At 33.7% G+C, this 19,152-nt stretch overlaps 1 protein-coding gene across 1 annotated transcript; it reads left to right on the top strand.

Annotated features, from left to right (window-relative positions):
- The first annotated feature begins 78 nt into the window (after nucleotides 1-78).
- Nucleotides 79-8,516, top strand: LOC142605512 (ABC transporter G family member 3). Its single transcript, XM_075776907.1, has 12 exons — nucleotides 79-190; nucleotides 964-1,628; nucleotides 1,738-1,817; nucleotides 2,282-2,568; nucleotides 3,131-3,302; nucleotides 3,434-3,547; nucleotides 3,685-3,810; nucleotides 5,175-5,366; nucleotides 6,074-6,160; nucleotides 7,155-7,427; nucleotides 7,919-8,026; nucleotides 8,195-8,516. The coding sequence occupies exons 2-12, from the start codon at nucleotides 1,151-1,153 to the stop codon at nucleotides 8,450-8,452; spliced, it is 2,175 nt and encodes a 724-aa protein (XP_075633022.1). The 5' UTR covers nucleotides 79-190; nucleotides 964-1,150; the 3' UTR covers nucleotides 8,453-8,516.
- The last annotated feature ends 10,636 nt before the right edge of the window (nucleotides 8,517-19,152 follow it).

Below are 19,152 nucleotides of genomic sequence, written 5' to 3' on the forward strand. Positions count from 1 at the left end.
AATCCAAAACTGCCAAGGAATGCAAAGCTACAAAAACCCGGAAAATCGGGTCAAATAATCCATTTCCACTTGCATTATTATTTATAGAGTAGTGTTATTAACACTCTGAGCTCTCCCTCTTTCACACACTGCTCTCACATTCACTCTTCTGTCTCTAATTTCTCTGCTTCCTTTTCTCACTCAGATCCAGGTTTGTCTTCATGTCCGTTTCTTCAAGCTTTCCATTATTGCATTCAGTTCATTAACTTTCTTTGATTTGGATGATAGCCTTTGTCTTCTGGTTGGTTGCTGAGAAAAGAAAATAAATTTGTGTTTGGTTTTACATTGTATTTATGTTTGCTGAACATGGTATTTACAGCTCAGCTAAACCTTAGAAGGGTGTAACTTCATGTTCTGACAAGGAGTAGAGTTTTTTTTTTTTGTCTTATTGGGTTTCAAAGAATGAGGAGGCCAAGCTTTAAAGTTTTGATTTTTCCCTTCTTATTGTAAGTTTTGTGATACACTTTCAATTTCTAGGCATCTGAATGGAATATTGTTTAGTTCAATGAGTATCAAGTTGAGGAAATGAGTTATGGGAGTGCAAAACATAGTGGTAAATGGATTTCTTATTTGTTCTCTGTTATGGTTATGGGATTAAATGGGTTATTAGTGCATTTGAGTTTCTGGGTTTTATGAATTTATTTATTTATTCATCATACTTTGTGTCATTTCTTGTGGTGCTGAAGTCAAGCTCTCGAACAGAGCTAATCCCCCTTTACTTTGGCCTTAAGTTGATGATGGGCTGAGTTGTTTCTGTTTTATCTTGATTTGGTTTCCAACAAAATAATAAATTTAGAACCTTTCCAATTTGGAGTTAGAGAATCTTATTATGGATAATGTTGACTGTGTTATTTGATGCAAGAATATGAGTTAGGGAAATTTTCTGTTGGTGCTTAAGTTTTCTTTCTTTAAAATTTGGTGCAGGATTCCACTCATAGTGGGGTGTTGTTGGAAAGGTTTGCAATTTAGACTTTAGATTGTTGTAAGCAGTTGTTTTCATCTCAACTGTTTGATAACCTTTACGTAAGTGAGTATCAAAAGGAAGTATCCTAATACTTCTTGTAGAATGCTCTTTTATACAAATTGAGGTTCTGGAACTTGGGAGAAGATAATGGAAGAAATACAGTCTCAGTCTGACAACTACAGGTCTTCATCATCTTCAGCGAGTAGTCCAGCAAGTAGGGTGCCCTCAAGTAACTTTTTCTATCTGCGTAAACCTGGTTCCCTGAGACAACCCATCTCATTTGAGGATTCACCAGAATGGGAGGATACAGATGTTGATGCGAGGGTGGAGGAAGGAGGTGACCGTGACACTATTAACATTGCAATCACCCCAGCCTCCCCATCTCTCTCGAAGCTAAATAGTGGGTCCTTGCCATCTCCACCACTACCAGAGGGTGCAGTTGTGGCAAGGAAAACTGCAGGGGCTTCAGTTGTTTGGAAAGACTTGACTGTCACAATAAAGGGGAAAAGGAAGTACTCTGACAAAGTTGTGAAGAGTTCAAATGGTTATGCATTGCCTGGAACTATGACAGTAATCATGGGTCCTGCCAGATCAGGGAAATCCACTCTACTAAGGGCTATTGCAGGTATTCAAGCATACTATCTATTTTAATTTCAATTGGAGCATTTGCATTATGTATTTTTCTTGTTCCAGTGGATGTTCAAAACTTAAATGATGTTCTCTCTTTAATCTAGGAAGATTGCACCATTCAGCCAAAATGTACGGTGAAGTGTTTGTTAATGGGGCAAAATCGCACATGCCTTATGGGTCTTATGTAAGTTCCAAGTAATTTCACTTCCTAATGAATCTTCATTCTTCAGTTTATTCTTTTTTCTTTTCATCTTGAGGCTCTTGCCTTATGCATGCGGTCAACCCTTTCCTTAAAGTTATCCTTATTCTTGTCATCCTGTAAAATAATCATTATCTGGTTTTGCATTGGCATATTGTGTTGCACTCCTACTCTAAACTGAGTGGAAGCAGTCCATAGCCAATATGTGGACTTTTATGTCTCACAAATTACAACCCTTTCCAAACTCTATATTTTGGGCCTCAAGCTGCTGACAGATTTCTCTTATAAAAAAAAGTGCTTCATTAGATATACAATTTGGAAATAAATTTATGTTTAGTTGGGAAATAAGTGATTGGGTAAATTAAGGTCACAATCCATCAATCAGAAAAAAAGTTATGTATGGTCTCTTGCTTTGGGGTTTTCACTTGGTATTTGTTTTTCTTTTTCAGGGATTTGTTGAGAGGGAAACCAGTCTGATTGGGTCCCTCACTGTCCGGGAGTTTCTGTACTATTCAGCACTGCTTCAACTTCCTGGTTTCTTTTGTCAGAAGAAGAGTGTAGTTGAGGATGCCATTCATGCTATGTCTCTTGGTGATTATGCTAACAAATTGATAGGTGGCCACTGTTATATGAAGGGCCTTCATAGTGGTGAGAGAAGGCGTATTAGCATTGCAAGGGAACTTGTGATGAGGCCACATATCTTATTTATAGATGAGCCACTTTATCATCTTGACAGGTAATTTTTTTGGTTGCCCTGATTCAAATTTTAAAGGGGATTACCGGAACTTGTGTTTTGCAACCTCCATGATCTCTTGTGCATTACTATATGAGTGATCTATGGTGAAATTTCTGTAGCTTTGTTTCTTGGGCAAGGAGAACATTTTTTATATAAATGTTTAGAGTAGATGCTAGTGAATCATTCCAAAGACGTGCTGTTCACTTGTGTGTGCGTGAATGGACTGTCTGTTTTCCTTACATTGTATGTTAACTCTCCAAACAACTTGCAACAGGTCTGCAATCGGAATTAATGTAATGGGAATCTCAATTGATGAAATTTAGGCAAAAGAATTATATTCATGACTTTATAATAAATTTGGCATCACACTGTCACTCTGTTTCTATTCTAAAGGTTTCATTGGTATCAGTGATTTGCTTGTCGGGCGTCCTATGTGAAATTCATTTATTGTTTGACAGATTCTCACTTTTCCTTCTTGCTCATAATGGTTGATGTCTTTCTATTGGAAACTTTTTCTTTACTGTTATCTTTTATTTAAAGTATATGATCTTATTTTGTTCAGTGTCTCTGCACTTTTGATGATGGTTACATTGAAGAAACTTGCGAGCACAGGGTGCACTCTTATTTTCACCATTTACCAAAGCAGCACAGAAGTATTTGGCCTCTTTGACCGGATTTGTCTGCTTTCAAATGGAAATACCCTGTTTTTTGGAGAAACGTTGGCCTGCTTGCAGGTGAATCATACTATGCAGCACAATTTCTTGCTTCTATATTATTTTTTGGCTTTGCTTCAACTGTATTTTCATTGTTCTATGAAATTGCAATGTTAGGTTATTATTAACTAACGTTCCTTTTGCTGATGAAGCACTTCTCAAATGCTGGATTTCCTTGCCCAATTATGCAAAGTCCTTCAGATCACTTTTTGCGTGCAATAAACACAGATTTTGACAGGATCATTGCAATGTGCAAAAATTGGCAGGTAATTACTAACAAATGATGGTCTAATGATTCTCTTTATCTGATTGGCTCTCTAGAGATGCCATAAATTATAATCTGCCACTTTTCCTTTATTGCTTGATTAACATGTTCTTTGCATGGACTGAAACCATATAACAGGACGACCACGATTTTTCAGCAGTGAATATGGATACTGCTGTTGCGATACGCACTCTTGAAGCAACTTATAAAACATCAGCAGATGCTGTAGCAGTTGAAAATATGATAGTGAGACTCACAGATAAGGTATGATTATTATATGTTAACATCCATTACACTATTCATAAATTCTTTGTCCCCTCCTCCCCCTCCCCCCTCCCCCTCGTGCAGTTTTGGCCATGTCCGTCATTGTAAGTTACAAATTACAAGTAATGTTCTGGCCCGTTCGTGTAGTTAGTTTTCTCCTCGAGCCTTGATTACTGTGATGTGTTGTGCTTAGAATTCTGCTACTGAAATTCAGCAAGAAAATGCCTTTATTAATGGCTGTAATGCTTTATCTGTGATGATGGCTGGCAGATGTGCCATGAATGGGGTGTGCCATGTTCTTCAAAGGGCCACTTCCCTTACATGTCAAGCTTTTTTGAATTATGCCAAGAACCTTGTATCTAACCTGGCACTTCTTGGTGTTTCCAATGAAGACACCTAGGTTCAAATCCCCCCTCCCCCAACTATCAAATTAAAAAATAATATTAATAAGGCAATGATGCGGGAGATGCAAGAAAATTATTTTTTAATATTCTTTATGTTTGCAAGTCAATTGTATTTTATGTTTTAGGTCTTAGTAGTTTATTAAGCTATTAGTATTTTAATTTGGAAACAAAGTTATTTTTGTCATAAGGCAATTAAGATTTCTTAGCCAATTAGAACTAGGGTTTCGCAATCCTTTATAAGCAACCTATTGTACTCCTTGAGGAGATAGTTGATATTTTGATGAATAAAAAAAATGGCTGTTTGGTATTTCTTTGGTCTGGTGCTGACTTCAGGTTTACCCTAAGTACTGACTCCTAATGGTTTTCCCGCTTGGTGCTAACTCCAAGCAAGGCCTAGGTGCTAACTCCTAGGTCATATCCCTTTATTTTTCCATTGTTTAGTTTTGTTCTGGTTGTCATGCGTCAGGCAAGCTTGCTTATATCAATATGTCATCACATCAAGAACTTTATACTACCGTTTACTTCTAAAAAAGCTTATTACGGAGCTTGTCAAAGAAGTTAGATTGAGGAAAGGTTTAATTGATATAGACAAAAAAAAAAGATTAATTAGATTGAATTAACTTATATATTTATATCGAGGCAATTGCTGGTTTATAGATATGAATGTTGTAGAAGAAGGGGCTTCCCCTGAAGAGGAAAATGAAAATAAATACTTGAATCATGTTAAGTGGGAGTGTCAAGATTAGAAAGATTAAAATTAATTCATGTGAAGGAGTTCCCTAGGATGCGATTTGAGTGAACTTGGTAATGATTATGAGGTCAAAAATATTGATTGCCTACAGTAGACTTAATCTTCTCTTCTCTACCCTTTTTTTTCCATCTGCTCATCTAAATCAAAAGGTGTTGAGTGGTTGCATATTGTAGCCTCAGTTAACTTGCCAGATGCTATTACATCTACAGGAAGGCCCATTTCTCAAAAGCAAAGGAAAGGCTGGCTGTGGTACACGAATTGCTGTTTTGACTTGGAGATCATTGTTAATCATGTCAAGGGAATGGAAATACTACTGGCTTCGTCTTATTCTTTGTATGCTTCTTACGCTCTGTGTTGGCACAGTATTTTCTGGCCTGGGGCATTCCTTATCTTCAGTTGTGGTGAGTTTCTTAAATTCATGCTTAATTTATTATTTGGAAACAATATTTATGAAATACATTATATGTGCATGTTGCAAGTATCTACAAATATTGATGATTGCCCTAGTTGAACATCTACTGGTTCTAGGAATGCTTTTCCTTATAGTTTGACTCATTCATATCATAACATTTAATAAGAACCAAATTTTAATAGTAATGATTTATAATGGCCCTTAATATTCATTAGCAAATTTGCCTGGTCATCATTGTGTTAGTAATGTGTAGTAAGAAATGTCAAGGTTTTATGTGGTACAAGCCACTTTGTAGACTATCTCTGGCCCAACTGGTTTGCGCCATGGGTTTTACAAGAGAATCTTATGCTTGCTACCTAGCAGCCACAATTCTCATTATCTGTGTGACATACAAGGCCTATTAGGAATCTGATGTTACTTGGACTACTGTACATGGAGTTTACAACTTCTAATCCCACTCTGCTTATAACCCAAATCTATATTGCTGCATCACATTAGGGGTCAGAATAAAGTTATTGCAAAATCTTGCCATGAACTTTGTTGATCAGTTATTTCTCTTGAAGTGTTAAATTTTCATCTGAAACTTCACAGAAGCCTTGCCCTTCTGTCAGAGGACACATTGGTTTATCTGTATGCATCCAAGTATATATTGTGATGCACATGCTGATTTGTTTTGCTTCACCTTTAATGTTGCAGACAAGGGTTGCAGCTGTATTTGCATTTATATCATTTGCCTCACTTCTAAGCATTGCTGGAGTACCTGCACTGCTGAAAGAAATCAAGGTAACATTTCTTGCCAGATACCTTTTTTTCCCTCCAATGTTAACTTCAAGGAGCTTGAGAATTTGACAGGATGTGTTTGATATAGAGAATGAAGTGCAACTCCTATGTAGCTAAAGTATATATCTAATTGCTGGTTTTGTATGTTTTTATTGGTCTGTCTTTGATATTCTAGTCATCTGAGATAACTTCATAAGGGAGATTGTTGAATTTCTCTTTTAACGATTTGGGGATATTCAGAGAGTTTTCATCAACTTAGAACTTGACTATGACTATGAGATTGATATTAATATGCCAGTGCCTTTTGAATCACTGGTGTTGCCCAGGAAGAGAGGGCTGGACCGCAGATTTTCTTATGGGGTTCAAAATGGATATAGGTTATTAGGAACAGCCGCCTCAATACCTACATGCATGTTAGTGAATACATTTTATGTTTGTTTCAGAATGTCCTCTTGATTTCTGATGTAGAATATATATGTAATCAAATAATCATCCCCTATTCCTCCATCTAACCCTGTTATGTGCTACTCAATTAGTGGGTGTTGTTGGACTTGTGTTTCATACCCATCTGCAAGTGAAGTCATGTCTGGCATACTTTACTTACTTTGCTGTGTGAATGAAGCATGATATATTCATCATTGGAAGAAATTGTAACAAAATGAATAAATATTAGGATTATGCTATAATTGTTTGTCTAGTTGAATGAGGATGACCATAATAAACAGTCATAGTAGTGATAGGTTGTGATGCCATAAGAGTTGTTTGCTTTTGTTGTGTAAATCTTATTTAGAAACGTGGGAGTAATTTGTTTAATAATTTTTGACAGCAAATGACAAAAGTAAATGGCTGCAAGGTTGAGACCTCAAATTAAATTTGATTAATCATGTTTCTTTTTGACAAGTCATATTATAAATTCCCATGGGTTCTTCTTAAACCCCACCCCCCCCCCCCTCCCCCTTCAGAATTGACTTAGATCAAACTTCTTGTCATTTTGCAGATATATGCCAGTGAAGAATTAAACCAGCATTCGGGACCATTAGTCTTTTTATTTGGGCAACTTCTCTCCAGCATCCCGTTCCTGTTCCTCATATCCATTTCATCGAGCCTTGTTTTCTATTTCCTCATAGGATTGCGGGATGAATTTGGCTTGTTGATGTACTTTGTGCTGAATTTCTTCTTGTGCCTTCTAGTAAATGAAGGACTAATGCTAGTTGTTGTTTCTTTATGGCAAAATGTTTTCTGGAGCATCTTGACATTGGTATCCATACATGTGAGTTCCACTTTCAAATTTCAAAAGAATGTTTCGTTTAATTTATGGGAGATTACCATTGGTGAATGTTTAGTTTATGAAAAGAAAAGTACAGCCATTCTTGTGTTTTTCTGTTATTTACCCATTGTAAGTTATTTTTAATGTTACACCGCTTAGTAATATAATAAATGGTTATTGTTAATGATTTCTTCTTCTTTGCCTGGAAGAAGGGTTTCTTTAATGAAGACAATTATAGTATTAGTTTTGAGTCAGTCAAGTTGAACTGCCTCTGAAATTTTGCACTGCTGTAATTATAGTTCATTTAGCATTGTTTGGTGTTAGGTGACTCTGGGTTGTATATGCCTCAAGAATCATTTTACATAAAAAATGTACTAATCATCCTTTTTGGTGTAATTGAAACTTCAATGATAATGATTGATCATGTCTGGATATAGTCAGAGTTAATTGCCTAGCTGTTCCTAGTCTAATGATCAAGATGTGTGGCGTTTCAGGTGGTAATGATGCTTGCCGCAGGCTATTTCAGAATTCGAAATGCTTTGCCAGGACCATTGTGGACATACCCACTATCCTACATTGCTTTCCACACATACTCTATCCAGGCAAGTAGATTTATATGGTCATTCTATTTCCTGCTCCACATGTCAAACCAATTGGTGGTTTTTTTTTATTCTGAATTTCCTGAAGGCAAGAAGTAATCTTTAAAATATTTTCATATACAGTTAAATTTGTTTAAAATGTTCCTAGCTGAATGATCTTGTGATTTATAGGGCATCTTGGAGAATGAGTATCTTTGGACTTCCTTTCCGGTTGGGCAGGTAAGGACCATATCCGGGTATCAGGCCCTCCGTAGTGCATATGACATATCTCCTGACATTAATTCTAAGTGGAAGAATTTGCTGGTCCTGTTTCTTATGGTGGTTGGGTATCGCATTGTTGTGTTTGTTTTACTTTATTTTCACGTAGGAAAAAATAAATCTGTACTCAAAATTTTTCAATGTAATCAGGATAAGAAAAATACAAGATGAATGAAAGCAGTACTGTGAGCCTTGTTCCTCCGTTCACATTATATAATTCTTTTTGTTCTTGGCTTCTTGCTTTAGCTTGTGCAATTTAATTTTGAAAACCTTTGACAAATGATAGAAGTACATAATTTAAGAAATTCTTTGTTTAATGTCTTCGATTTTGAAAGCTCAGTCTTTGAGATTGCAAGCTGGGATTGGTTCCATACCTGAATTAAGTACCTATTATTAAATGTAGGTGTTTGGGGATTATTCAGGCGTTTGAAGTTGGATGACTCATCCTAAAATACATACTATATATAATTATATGTATATTGTGACTCACTTGATTAGCACATTTGGGCAAGTGAAATTGATCAATTGGCAATGGTTAGAAATGCTCCTACTAAAAAGAATTGACCAACTGTGAAAAATGTTCTGGAATGATAGGGCTCCAAGAAATGCAAACAAAGCCAGTTTTGGGAAAGGGTATAAAAAACAAATTCAGGTTTTGTATAGGTAGTTGAAAGATTAAGAAAGAACTTGCATGTAGGGACAGGGTAAGGACTTAGAGTTAGAGGGGTGGCTCTGCTGCTTTGTGTGCGACTGTCCTGGCCTTTTACTCTACTGCTTAACTCCTATTGATTTTTGTTTAAAGCTTTTTGAAGGGTCAAATTGTTTGTTTTGGGTAAAATAGGTTGATTTGTTTTTTTTTTGTTTTTGTTTTTTTTAAGCTTTATTATTGGTAATTTTTGTTGTTGGGCTAATATTTTGGGCTTTGTATATTTTGTTTTAGATTTAATCTATTAATTTTTTATGGCCTTTAATAAGTGTAAAATGCTAAAGCTACAAAATTTTTACAAATTGCAAATGCGGTGAGTAGTTATTAGTAAGTACAAAGTGATGCAAGTTTGAGAATCAATAAAAATTTGCTACCTCAATAGCTTGTAAAAATGTTGTTAAAAAGTTTGTGTCTATAACATTACTCTTAATAGAATTGATGGCATTATTAAAGGAGTAAAGTGTAATTTTATTGAACAAAATTACTAAAATTAATGCCTATTAAGGAAATGCCCAATTACATAACAAAGTAGCATGTCTTCAAGATGAGGTTGTCAGATAGTTTAGGCTCTCAATCCCACAATACACATGGCTGCTTTAGGTCCAGATCTCTCTCCCCCTCTCTTTGCTTTTCCTGTTTTCACACATGTTACAGACCATATTACAAGACACTGATAATTGTTATGGTCACATAGGATGATCTTACTATAAGAGAGATGATAACACTGTCAAAAAATCTACATGATAGGACGTAGCATTGAACCAAGTCCAATAAAAAAGTATAAATTCCAAAATATCTAGATAATCATTGCACTATTCAATGGTAACTAGTAGGTTTCCTCGGCCCCAATCCCACTGTTCTTTCTCCCAAAGGAAAAATGTAGCATAGAAAAATGGCTTCATGAAAATAAGGGAAATGGTATTTTATCATCATAGACTATACACTTGATTACACTTTGTAATATGAAATTGTTGCACTTAAAATTATGATCTTTGTTACATTTTGCACCATGATGTTAAGTTTTTTGTTCACTTGATGGATATGGCATCATGTGAAAAGATCTAATTGCCTCTCTTCTTTATAAACTATACTCTTAATTATATTTTGCATCTTAAATTTTGATTCTTCATCAAAGTTAAATTTTGAATTTTGAATTTTTATCTTAAAGTGTAATAAGGGTCATAGTTTGAGGTGCAAAATGTGCATTCGAAAAGTTTAAAGTGTACAGTGTAATATAGAGTATAGTTTAAGGTAGAAAATTGTAATTTTACTTTCAAAAACTACAATAATCTATAAGATTTTAAGATTTCTAACTAGCGAACATTGGGTACCAGTCCGTCCTTCCAAAGTACATGCTACATACTGCCAATCACTCTCGCCAAGGGCCTCTACAGCCTCACAAAGTTGAGTATCCTCATCCTTAGTCCACACCCTTTTTAACATGGAAGCATTCAAACTCCTCTGCCAAGTACTGGGGACAAACACTGAAATGGGGTCCTGTTTGTCCCCAATGATACTGCAATATCAAACGAGTTATTTTTTGTTGTGTTGTGCCCTTAAAATTGGGACAAAGGCATAGTAGCTGCAGTTGTTGTTTTTGTAAATTCATGCTGTGTTTAATAACTAAAGTTTTTAACTACTTGCGTTAGATGTTGATCTTTACATTATGAAGTTCCATTTCTTCACATTATGAAAGCTCCATTCTTTCCGAAGCATGTGGTATGAATTATTTGATAAATTAGTTGCTAACTTGTGCTATGCACGAGAACCTACATATTTGTGAGGTAAACTAAAATAATTTTATAAAATCTTAAATTGATTAAGAAACTATACCATTGCATGATTTGCTTTTGTTTGATTTCGTTTTGTGTTACAATTTGATGAAGAATTCATTGCTTGAATGTGCAATGGTTTACAAAAAATTTGTTTGACAATTTCAAATACTGCAAAAAAAAATAACTCAAAAATTTAGATATTAAAACTTTTAAAAAACCAAAAAATATTAAAGAATCAGATGATTCACTGCTTAGAAATTATTGAAACAAAAGTGTTTGTGTGTGTGTGTGTGTATATATATATGACTAAACAATAGAAAAATATAGACGGAACTACACTATTGGTTCCTAAAGTTTATTTTGTGAGCGCAATTGGTCCCTCAACTTTTAAAAATGAGTAGTATCAGTCTATTTGTAAACTTCCGTTAGTTTATTCCTTAAGTGGCTAACAGAATAGTATCTAGGCATTTTTTCAATAAGAAAAAAATTACAAAAATTATTTTACAAGTCATAAATCCGTTAATACTAAAATACTATACCCGGCAAATCAAACCCATTATAGTTTTAGGGTCCGTTTGAATAGAATTTATTATTGAAAACTGAAAATACTGTAGCAAAATAATTTTTAAATGTGTGAATAGTATTGAGGATCTATTTTTAATATTTTTTTTCTAAATAAAGTGCTTGTGGGTCCCATGAACAATGCATGAACAGTAACTTTGTCTCCCGCACAGTGTAATCACGTGCATGAATAGTATCGGATACTGTTCATAAGCGTTGAAGGAAAAAAGAAAAAAGAAAAAAATACTTAGTCTTTCAGATAGGGTACACATGAAACGAAAGGTGAATGGGTCATAGTTCGGTAGGTAGTAGGAGGCAAAGTTAGGGTGTGTGACTTGCGAGAAGGAGCAAGGTAGAATAATGGCTACACAAGCTTGCATATGAGGTGAGTTTCAATTGTTGAATATAACGTGTGGCATGTAAACCGATTGGTCGAAACATTGTGAAGATAGTGGCAGTGGGTACATAAATAAAGAATCTGAAAAGGCCAGCTTAGTTTTGGATATGAGAATAGTCATTCTTAGGGAGAGAGTTAGGATATAGGCGATTTTTGTTAGGGGGAGTGTAGTTTTTTTTTTTAAGGGATGTAGTAAGGATTACTTGTATCTTTTCTTTTCTTTCTTTGTTGGAGATACATTGTTCTTGTACTTAGGTCTTGTGACCATTTTTACATACATGATACTTATCTTGGAGATATATATATATATATATATATATATATATATATGTGTGTGTGTGTGTGTGTGTGTGTGATGATGATGTATGTTCTATTCACCTATCTCTATATGTGTTGTTTCTTCTCTTTCTTTATACACATGATTCTTATATTTTGTATGCAATCTATCATTTCTGCTTCACACAAAGATGCCTTGATGTGTTTTGTTAAAGTGTTTTAGAAATACAGGTTGTCAAAGTCTACTTGTCATAAACTCTCTTCTTGCAAAATTTTTCAAGAGTTTGTATTAGGATAGATTTTATTGTATTCAACAAGTGAGCATGAGTTGAGTGTTTTATGACTTCTCTTATATGTTCATTTTTTTGTTGTGGTTTTGTCACGGATTGTCAAAGGGGGAGATTGTTAAGACATACGATACAAATAGATCTTTCACCATAGGATACTTGAGTTTTGATTGTATCAACTTTTTTTCTTTTCTGGATACCATAGATTGTAACCATTCTGGGACTCATTGCATGTGAATACGAGCAAAAGGAAAGTTGTCCCCAGGCTATTTGTTGTTGCGCTGTTGTTTATGATAGCATGCTCTTCATTCCGGGAGCTTTGCGCTTATCCGATGATCATACGGTTTAAAGTTCTTTACCATAAACATGGTGTAAATATTTTAATATTAATGGGTTTTTTCTTACTGTAAAATAATTTTTGTAACTATTTTTATTAAAAAAAATTGTCAAGTTACTATTCTGTTAGCCACGTAAGCAATAAACTAATGGTAGTAAACATAAAGATTAATATTGCTCATTTTTAAAACTTGAGAGATCAATAGTGCTCATTTGAAATTTAAGGGACCAATTGCGCACATAAAGTGAGTTTTAAGGACCAATAATGTAGTTTTGCCAAAAATATAAAAGAAAGATGAGTTATATTCAAAAAAATAATTTCAATTATTGCAAGCTTTTTTTTTCTTGTAAAAAATGGCTAAAAAAAGTTTGGTGGTTTATGTACGAAAATTAATTTTTAAAGAAGTTGCAGTAGAATTCTCCTATTATCCAAAGAAGTTGAACTTTATCAATAATTGATGATTTTTATATTTATCCAAATAAAACCACGTCTAAGATAATCTTAATATAGGATTTATTCAATTTTTATTATTGTGGGGAGTAAAAGGACCCAAATGGGCATATGGGCCTTTGGACTGTAGCATGGAGGGCCGACCTGCTCCAGAATTAAACTCTACGGCCCATACGCCGAGGATCCGAGGGTACAGCCGAGGGCGAGCTTCTCCTCGGACAGATCCAAGAGAACTCAAAACTTCATTATGAAGGTAAAGGCACAACTCTGGAAAGACTAATGGTTAAAGGGGGACACCCTGAACCTTCTAGATGCATCAGTGTTAAAGAAAATATCAAGGGCAAAGGCTGCCACCTCCGCATTAAAGGCTCTGCACCTACCTCCCTGGCTGCATTAATGGGGAAGTGACCCCTGAACAGTAGGGCTAAAACTTCTAGTCACTGTCCAAAAAGTATCAGGGAAGGAAGTATTTAGGGGGGGTGAAGGCCAGATAAAAGGGGGATCGGCAACAAAGAAAGAAACTAAGAATTGTAACTTTTAAGTAAGAAATAGAAATAATACAGAAGTAGTCCTCGGCTTACGTCCGAGGAGGCCTATTTACAATTATCTTTTGTTATTTATATGTGTTGTAACTCTTAGCCCGTTATCAAGTTCTCAGCACTTCTAGCCTAGGTTTCAAGCCCACACTCTACAAATTTTATTGTCTAAGGCTCATTGGGCCTGACCCCGTAGTTGTCTTTGGGTCCAGGTGCAATTGTGCACATACAATTATTATTATTTATTTTTATCAACGTTTGAGGTTGAGTTTAAGTTAGACTTGTTAGAAAGATAGATTTTCGCTCTTTGTTAAGTTTGGACTAAGCAAAAATAATTTTGTTTTTTTAAAAAATGACAATGATGAGTTTGAGTTTAAGTTGATTTATTAGAGAGATAGAGTTTCACTTATTGTTAAATTTGAACTAAACAAAAATAATTTTATTTAAAAAAATGATAAAAAAAATAATGTGTTTGAGTTTAAATTAGACTTGTTAGATAGATAGAGTTTTACTTCTTGTTAAGTTTGGATTAAGCAGAAATAATTTTATTTAAATAAAATGATAATTTTTATTTAAATATTGTGCTAATCTGGAAAATTATAGGAGTTTCAGAAGTTTCGGTTATATATATATGACTAGTTGAATACGCCTAAAGTCCATTTTTATTAGGTTTGATAAAGAATATATGTCCAGTAGAACATTCTTATGCATTAGTTTCTGATGCATGACAGCGGCTAAATTGTACTACTTCCAACTTTTTACTAATTGGAAATTGGGTTAGGGTTGATGTTGAAATTTGTGGGTTGATTAGAGTTTGAATGCGTAAAGTATCGAGAAAAAGGTTTGAGGTTTATAATAGGCTAATAGATATGTTCACAAATCTGATTTCATTTAATCTTTAGATCAATTAGAGATAAGTAAAGAGAGAAGAGAAAAGATTAATGAGGCAAGTTGAAGATGGATGAGAAAGATTTTTTAAAAAATAAATTTTTATATGAGTAACGAAAATTGTTATTGCTTTAAAAAAAATAGAGTTGCCCTAGTAGTATACAGACGAATCAATATCACAAAGAATCAAATCAACAATAGATTATAAATTTATAAGGACTAACTGCAAAACTGACAACCAATCCAACAAAGTTTTAAAGAAAAATAATTTTAGATTAGGCATAGTTTTCTCCGACTTCGAAACTCTAGTTGTTCCTTTTCCTCCATAGACATCTCATCAATGATGTGGGGCATCCATCCATAAATGACCATTTCGATGTTGCCAAAAACGACCTGGCCAACAAGTTAATAACTCAACAACTTCATGAGAAAGATATTTTTTTTTCTTAAAATTATTAACTAGGTACACACGCAATTGGAGGGTTTTGAACCCACAATATCGCCCTATACTTACTCTTGCAGGAGGAAATGCCATGAGCCAGTACCCATTGACTGAATGAGAAAGAAATGGAGAATTAGAAACACGAGAAAGGTCCCAAGGGGGTTGAACAAAGCTCTAGGCTGCCAATTTTCAATAATCTGCCATGCTCAACAATGTGAGAATTGCAATTCACACCAAAAGCATAAGCTTAGTAAAAACTTTTTTGTCATTATGGTTTAGATTATGACACCATGTAAAGTCAGTGATTGTCAGGCCTTAGACTTTTCAAATTAGTACCAATGTATAATTGAGACAATGAAGAAGTAAGGACTAAGTTAGCTCACCATGTGATGATTTCATACACAGGCCGAGTTAGATCATAATGAAGATTTAAAGGACCAAGTTAAATCACAGTGAGGAATTCAAGTACTGAGTTAGTTTACTAAAAAAAGATAAAAGCATAATACTAGTAGGATACCATTAAGAATATACTTTCCACTTGCTTTCGAAGATATTGCTACGCATATTGAGAATATGGTCCTCCGTTGGTAACATTATCTATGAATATTCAAATTTCTTGTTTGGTATGCTTTCCTAACAAATGTATAGTGATTTAAAAGGTTCTTCTAGAGATTCAAAGATCTTGAAGTTTCCCCAGAAAATAATAGAGAGTTTCTTCCCAAGGTGAATTGGGAGCTGTAGGTCACTCCGGTGATAAATGTGAAGCAAGGTATGTATTTTCTTAATAGTTGCATCTTAGTTTATCTAAATTAAGCTTCTTTGTCGTGTTCTTAATATTCAGATTTTCTGTTACAACTTGTGCAGTTCTTAACTATTGTTTTCATGTTTATTGGTTTCCTATGAGGCACGTGTCTTTTATTATCAGAAGACTTTATTATACCCTTAAAATGTTTATGCTTTACCTATAAAAAAAATGTGTCCAATGAAGCGAGCTCTGCAGATGTTTATGATAATCCCCATAACAAACACATACAATATTCTTGCGCTTGAATAAAATTGCAAGGTCATCATAGATCATATGGATGGTATCCATAAATGATGGATACTTTATTCGAAATAGTCCTGCTAAATGCATCTATGACGCTCTCATTTTCTTGTGTCTTTGGAACTACAGTCCCCATCTAAAAATTGATTGATTTGTTTATTTTCTAATGGCTAAATATATATGGTTCTGCTAATGGTTAGACCATGAATATCCCTTAATCAACCACAATCCATGGATAAATATGGAACATAAAAATCTTTTCCTACTGGGTAAAAACCGAGAACCCTAACTTTTGGGTTGGACCTTTATTTGAAATAATTAATTTGTAAGAGGTGGGTATTTGGACTAACAATTAAGAAAGAATAGGGTACTAGTAAAGAGAATGAAAAATAAAGGCTTGAACCAAAATTGTAATATCTCTTTATTTCTATATTTATTTTTCTCAAACATTCGGATCCCTGTATATGAGAATATTTTCCTATCCATAATTTCATAGTACTAGTACTTCTATCTCAGATACACAACTATAGAGCGGATGATTCTCCAGACAAGATAATGCCAACGGGTTGTTGGGCACAATTCAAATGGGTCATTCAGCCATTAATGCGGTATGTTTGGTTGGTACAGAACATGTAAAGTATACAGAACAATCAGGAGGTTTTTTTCAACTTTTGCTCAGACTAATTACTGTTACTTTCCTAAGTCGGCATACCCAAGATGGCTTGACAGTTCCCAGCCCTGTTCATATGATTCTTAACTCCTCCACTTCTCCTCCGCTTCCTCGGATTCAGACCTTCTTCAAACAACTTGAGCCCAATTCTTCTATGGGAAATTTTCGTTGGGCCCTTACTGATTCCCACCTAGGCCCATTATTTTCAAATTTGTCTTGGCCCATACATTACTTATCCAAGAGAAAGAGCACAAAAATTGATTATACTTGAATTGATCCAAGAAACTTGAAACACTATTTCTTAAACTTCTTGTTATTAGTTTTTTTTAATATTTCAATAATTTTCATTATAAAAAATTATAATCTTTCATGTTCTATTTAATAGATAAAATAGAAAGACAATTAGAGTGGTGTAGTGATCCAATCATTATATATATTTATAAATTTGAAAATTGCATAATATAGTGAGTGACAAATTTAATACTTACTCAAGTATGCAAATGTCATTTTCAAAAAAAGACAAAAAAATGGAAATGTTGATTTGATAAAATGCAAATACCATTCAACTTCTTTCTTTACGTTCTTTTATATAAATATATATATATATATATATATATATATATATATATATACATATATTGTTTGATTTGTTTGTAAAAATAACTAACTTTGAGTAAAAATATCATATTTTAAATTAATTATTTCTCATATAAACTTTAAAAAAATGACATTAAAATTTTATTATCTATATATATTATAAAACAGAAGTTTTTGACCAATATTTGACTTCCTTTTCAGAGCTCTCATGTTTTTACCCATCAACATTATAAAAAAAAAAAAAAAAAAATTTCTCACAATTTCCCCTCCCGATACTTCTAAAAACTAAAACTAGAAGCCGATAATAAAAAAAACTCCCTCCTACCAATCTCCTTCTCCTTCACAAAAAACCCTTTCTCTTCTGATCTCCCTTTATATCACAAGCCCAACACAAACCAAAACAGTACATATGAGCACAAACCCAAACCAAAACCAAAATAATTCCCCATCTCCCTCTTCGTCATCTTCCTCCTCATCCCATAAATTTCTTCAAACACAATACACACCCAACACAAACCAAACTCATAAATCACCAAAACCAAAATAATCTTATCTCTCTCTTCGCCATCTTCCTCTTCATTCCATAAATTTCTTATTTGTAAGGGAAAAAAAAAACAGAGAAGAAGAAGACGACGCAGCAGGGGTTGCACCAAGTTGAAGTAGTAGCTTACCAACACAAGTCGCGGGTCATGGTGTCACGCTTTCCTCCTCCATCTTCTTCTTTTTCTCCTTCTCTTTCTTTTGTCCGTCTCTGGTCACTATTGTAGTTTCTCTCTTTTTGTTTTTGTACTCTTTTTTATGTTTTCAAAGCCTCCACGTGACTTTTTTATTTATTTTGAGAGTCGAAAAGGGTGGTCACTTGTGTAATAAAAGATGGGCAAAATGTTTTAGCCATTAGTTTTTTTTAGCTTTGAGCCCAACGTGATGTGAGACGTGTAGTGATGATACTAATCGATTGACATGCAACAAATATCTTAAGTACTTTTAATTCTTATATTATTATCTATGTTTACTTATTTATATAAATAAATAAGTAATTTTTGTTTAAATAATATTTTTCATTTAGTAATTGAATGTTTAGTATTGACTATAGGATAGGCAATTTTGAGATTGTAATCCTAACGTGCAACATTCATTTTTTGTGATGAGAGTTAGATATCTGTTAGTATTACATTAGATATTTATTTGCTTCTTAAATATATCAAATATGACTCTCACTTTCACAAAACGTAAGGTATCATATTTACAAAACTTCATACAAGATTTTCTTTATTTGTGAAAAAAATTTCAAATCCATTTCATGGGTTTGTCTTAGGTTTTAAGGCTGTTAAGCACTGTCATAACTGATAGCTTAACAGCTTTCCCGTATATTGCACGAGTTAGCGACTAATATTTACAAAATTAATATACCACTTAACATAATTAATATAACAAAATAAATGTATTTATCCCATTAGTAATCTCAAAAAAAAGTTTATTATATAAAATTTATAAAAATAATCATATAAATTCCTCTAATATAAATAATTATTATATACATTTATTTCATTGGTTAATTCAATGAACTAATACTTTGATATAAATGTAAAATTTATTAAGGTGAAAGAATAAATAAAAAATTCTCAAGAATACGTTATATGACTCCAGAACCTCATACTATAGTATAAGGTATTTTTTTTAAATAAATAAATAAATATATATATAGTGATTGATTGAATTGTGTACAAGTGAATGACATGATAACGGCCACAGGGCACAACTGATAACATCCTAGTCTGAGACATTCCCTAACCACAAAATTAACCATATTAGAGACTGTGTATATATCTATATTATTCTTGCTAAGCTTGAAGGATATCATATTAACCATATAAAAGGTCCAATGGATATTTATATTATTCCTG

Source organism: Castanea sativa, chromosome 8 (genome assembly GCF_040712315.1).
Source record: "Castanea sativa cultivar Marrone di Chiusa Pesio chromosome 8, ASM4071231v1".
Lineage (NCBI taxonomy): Eukaryota > Viridiplantae > Streptophyta > Magnoliopsida > Fagales > Fagaceae > Castanea > Castanea sativa.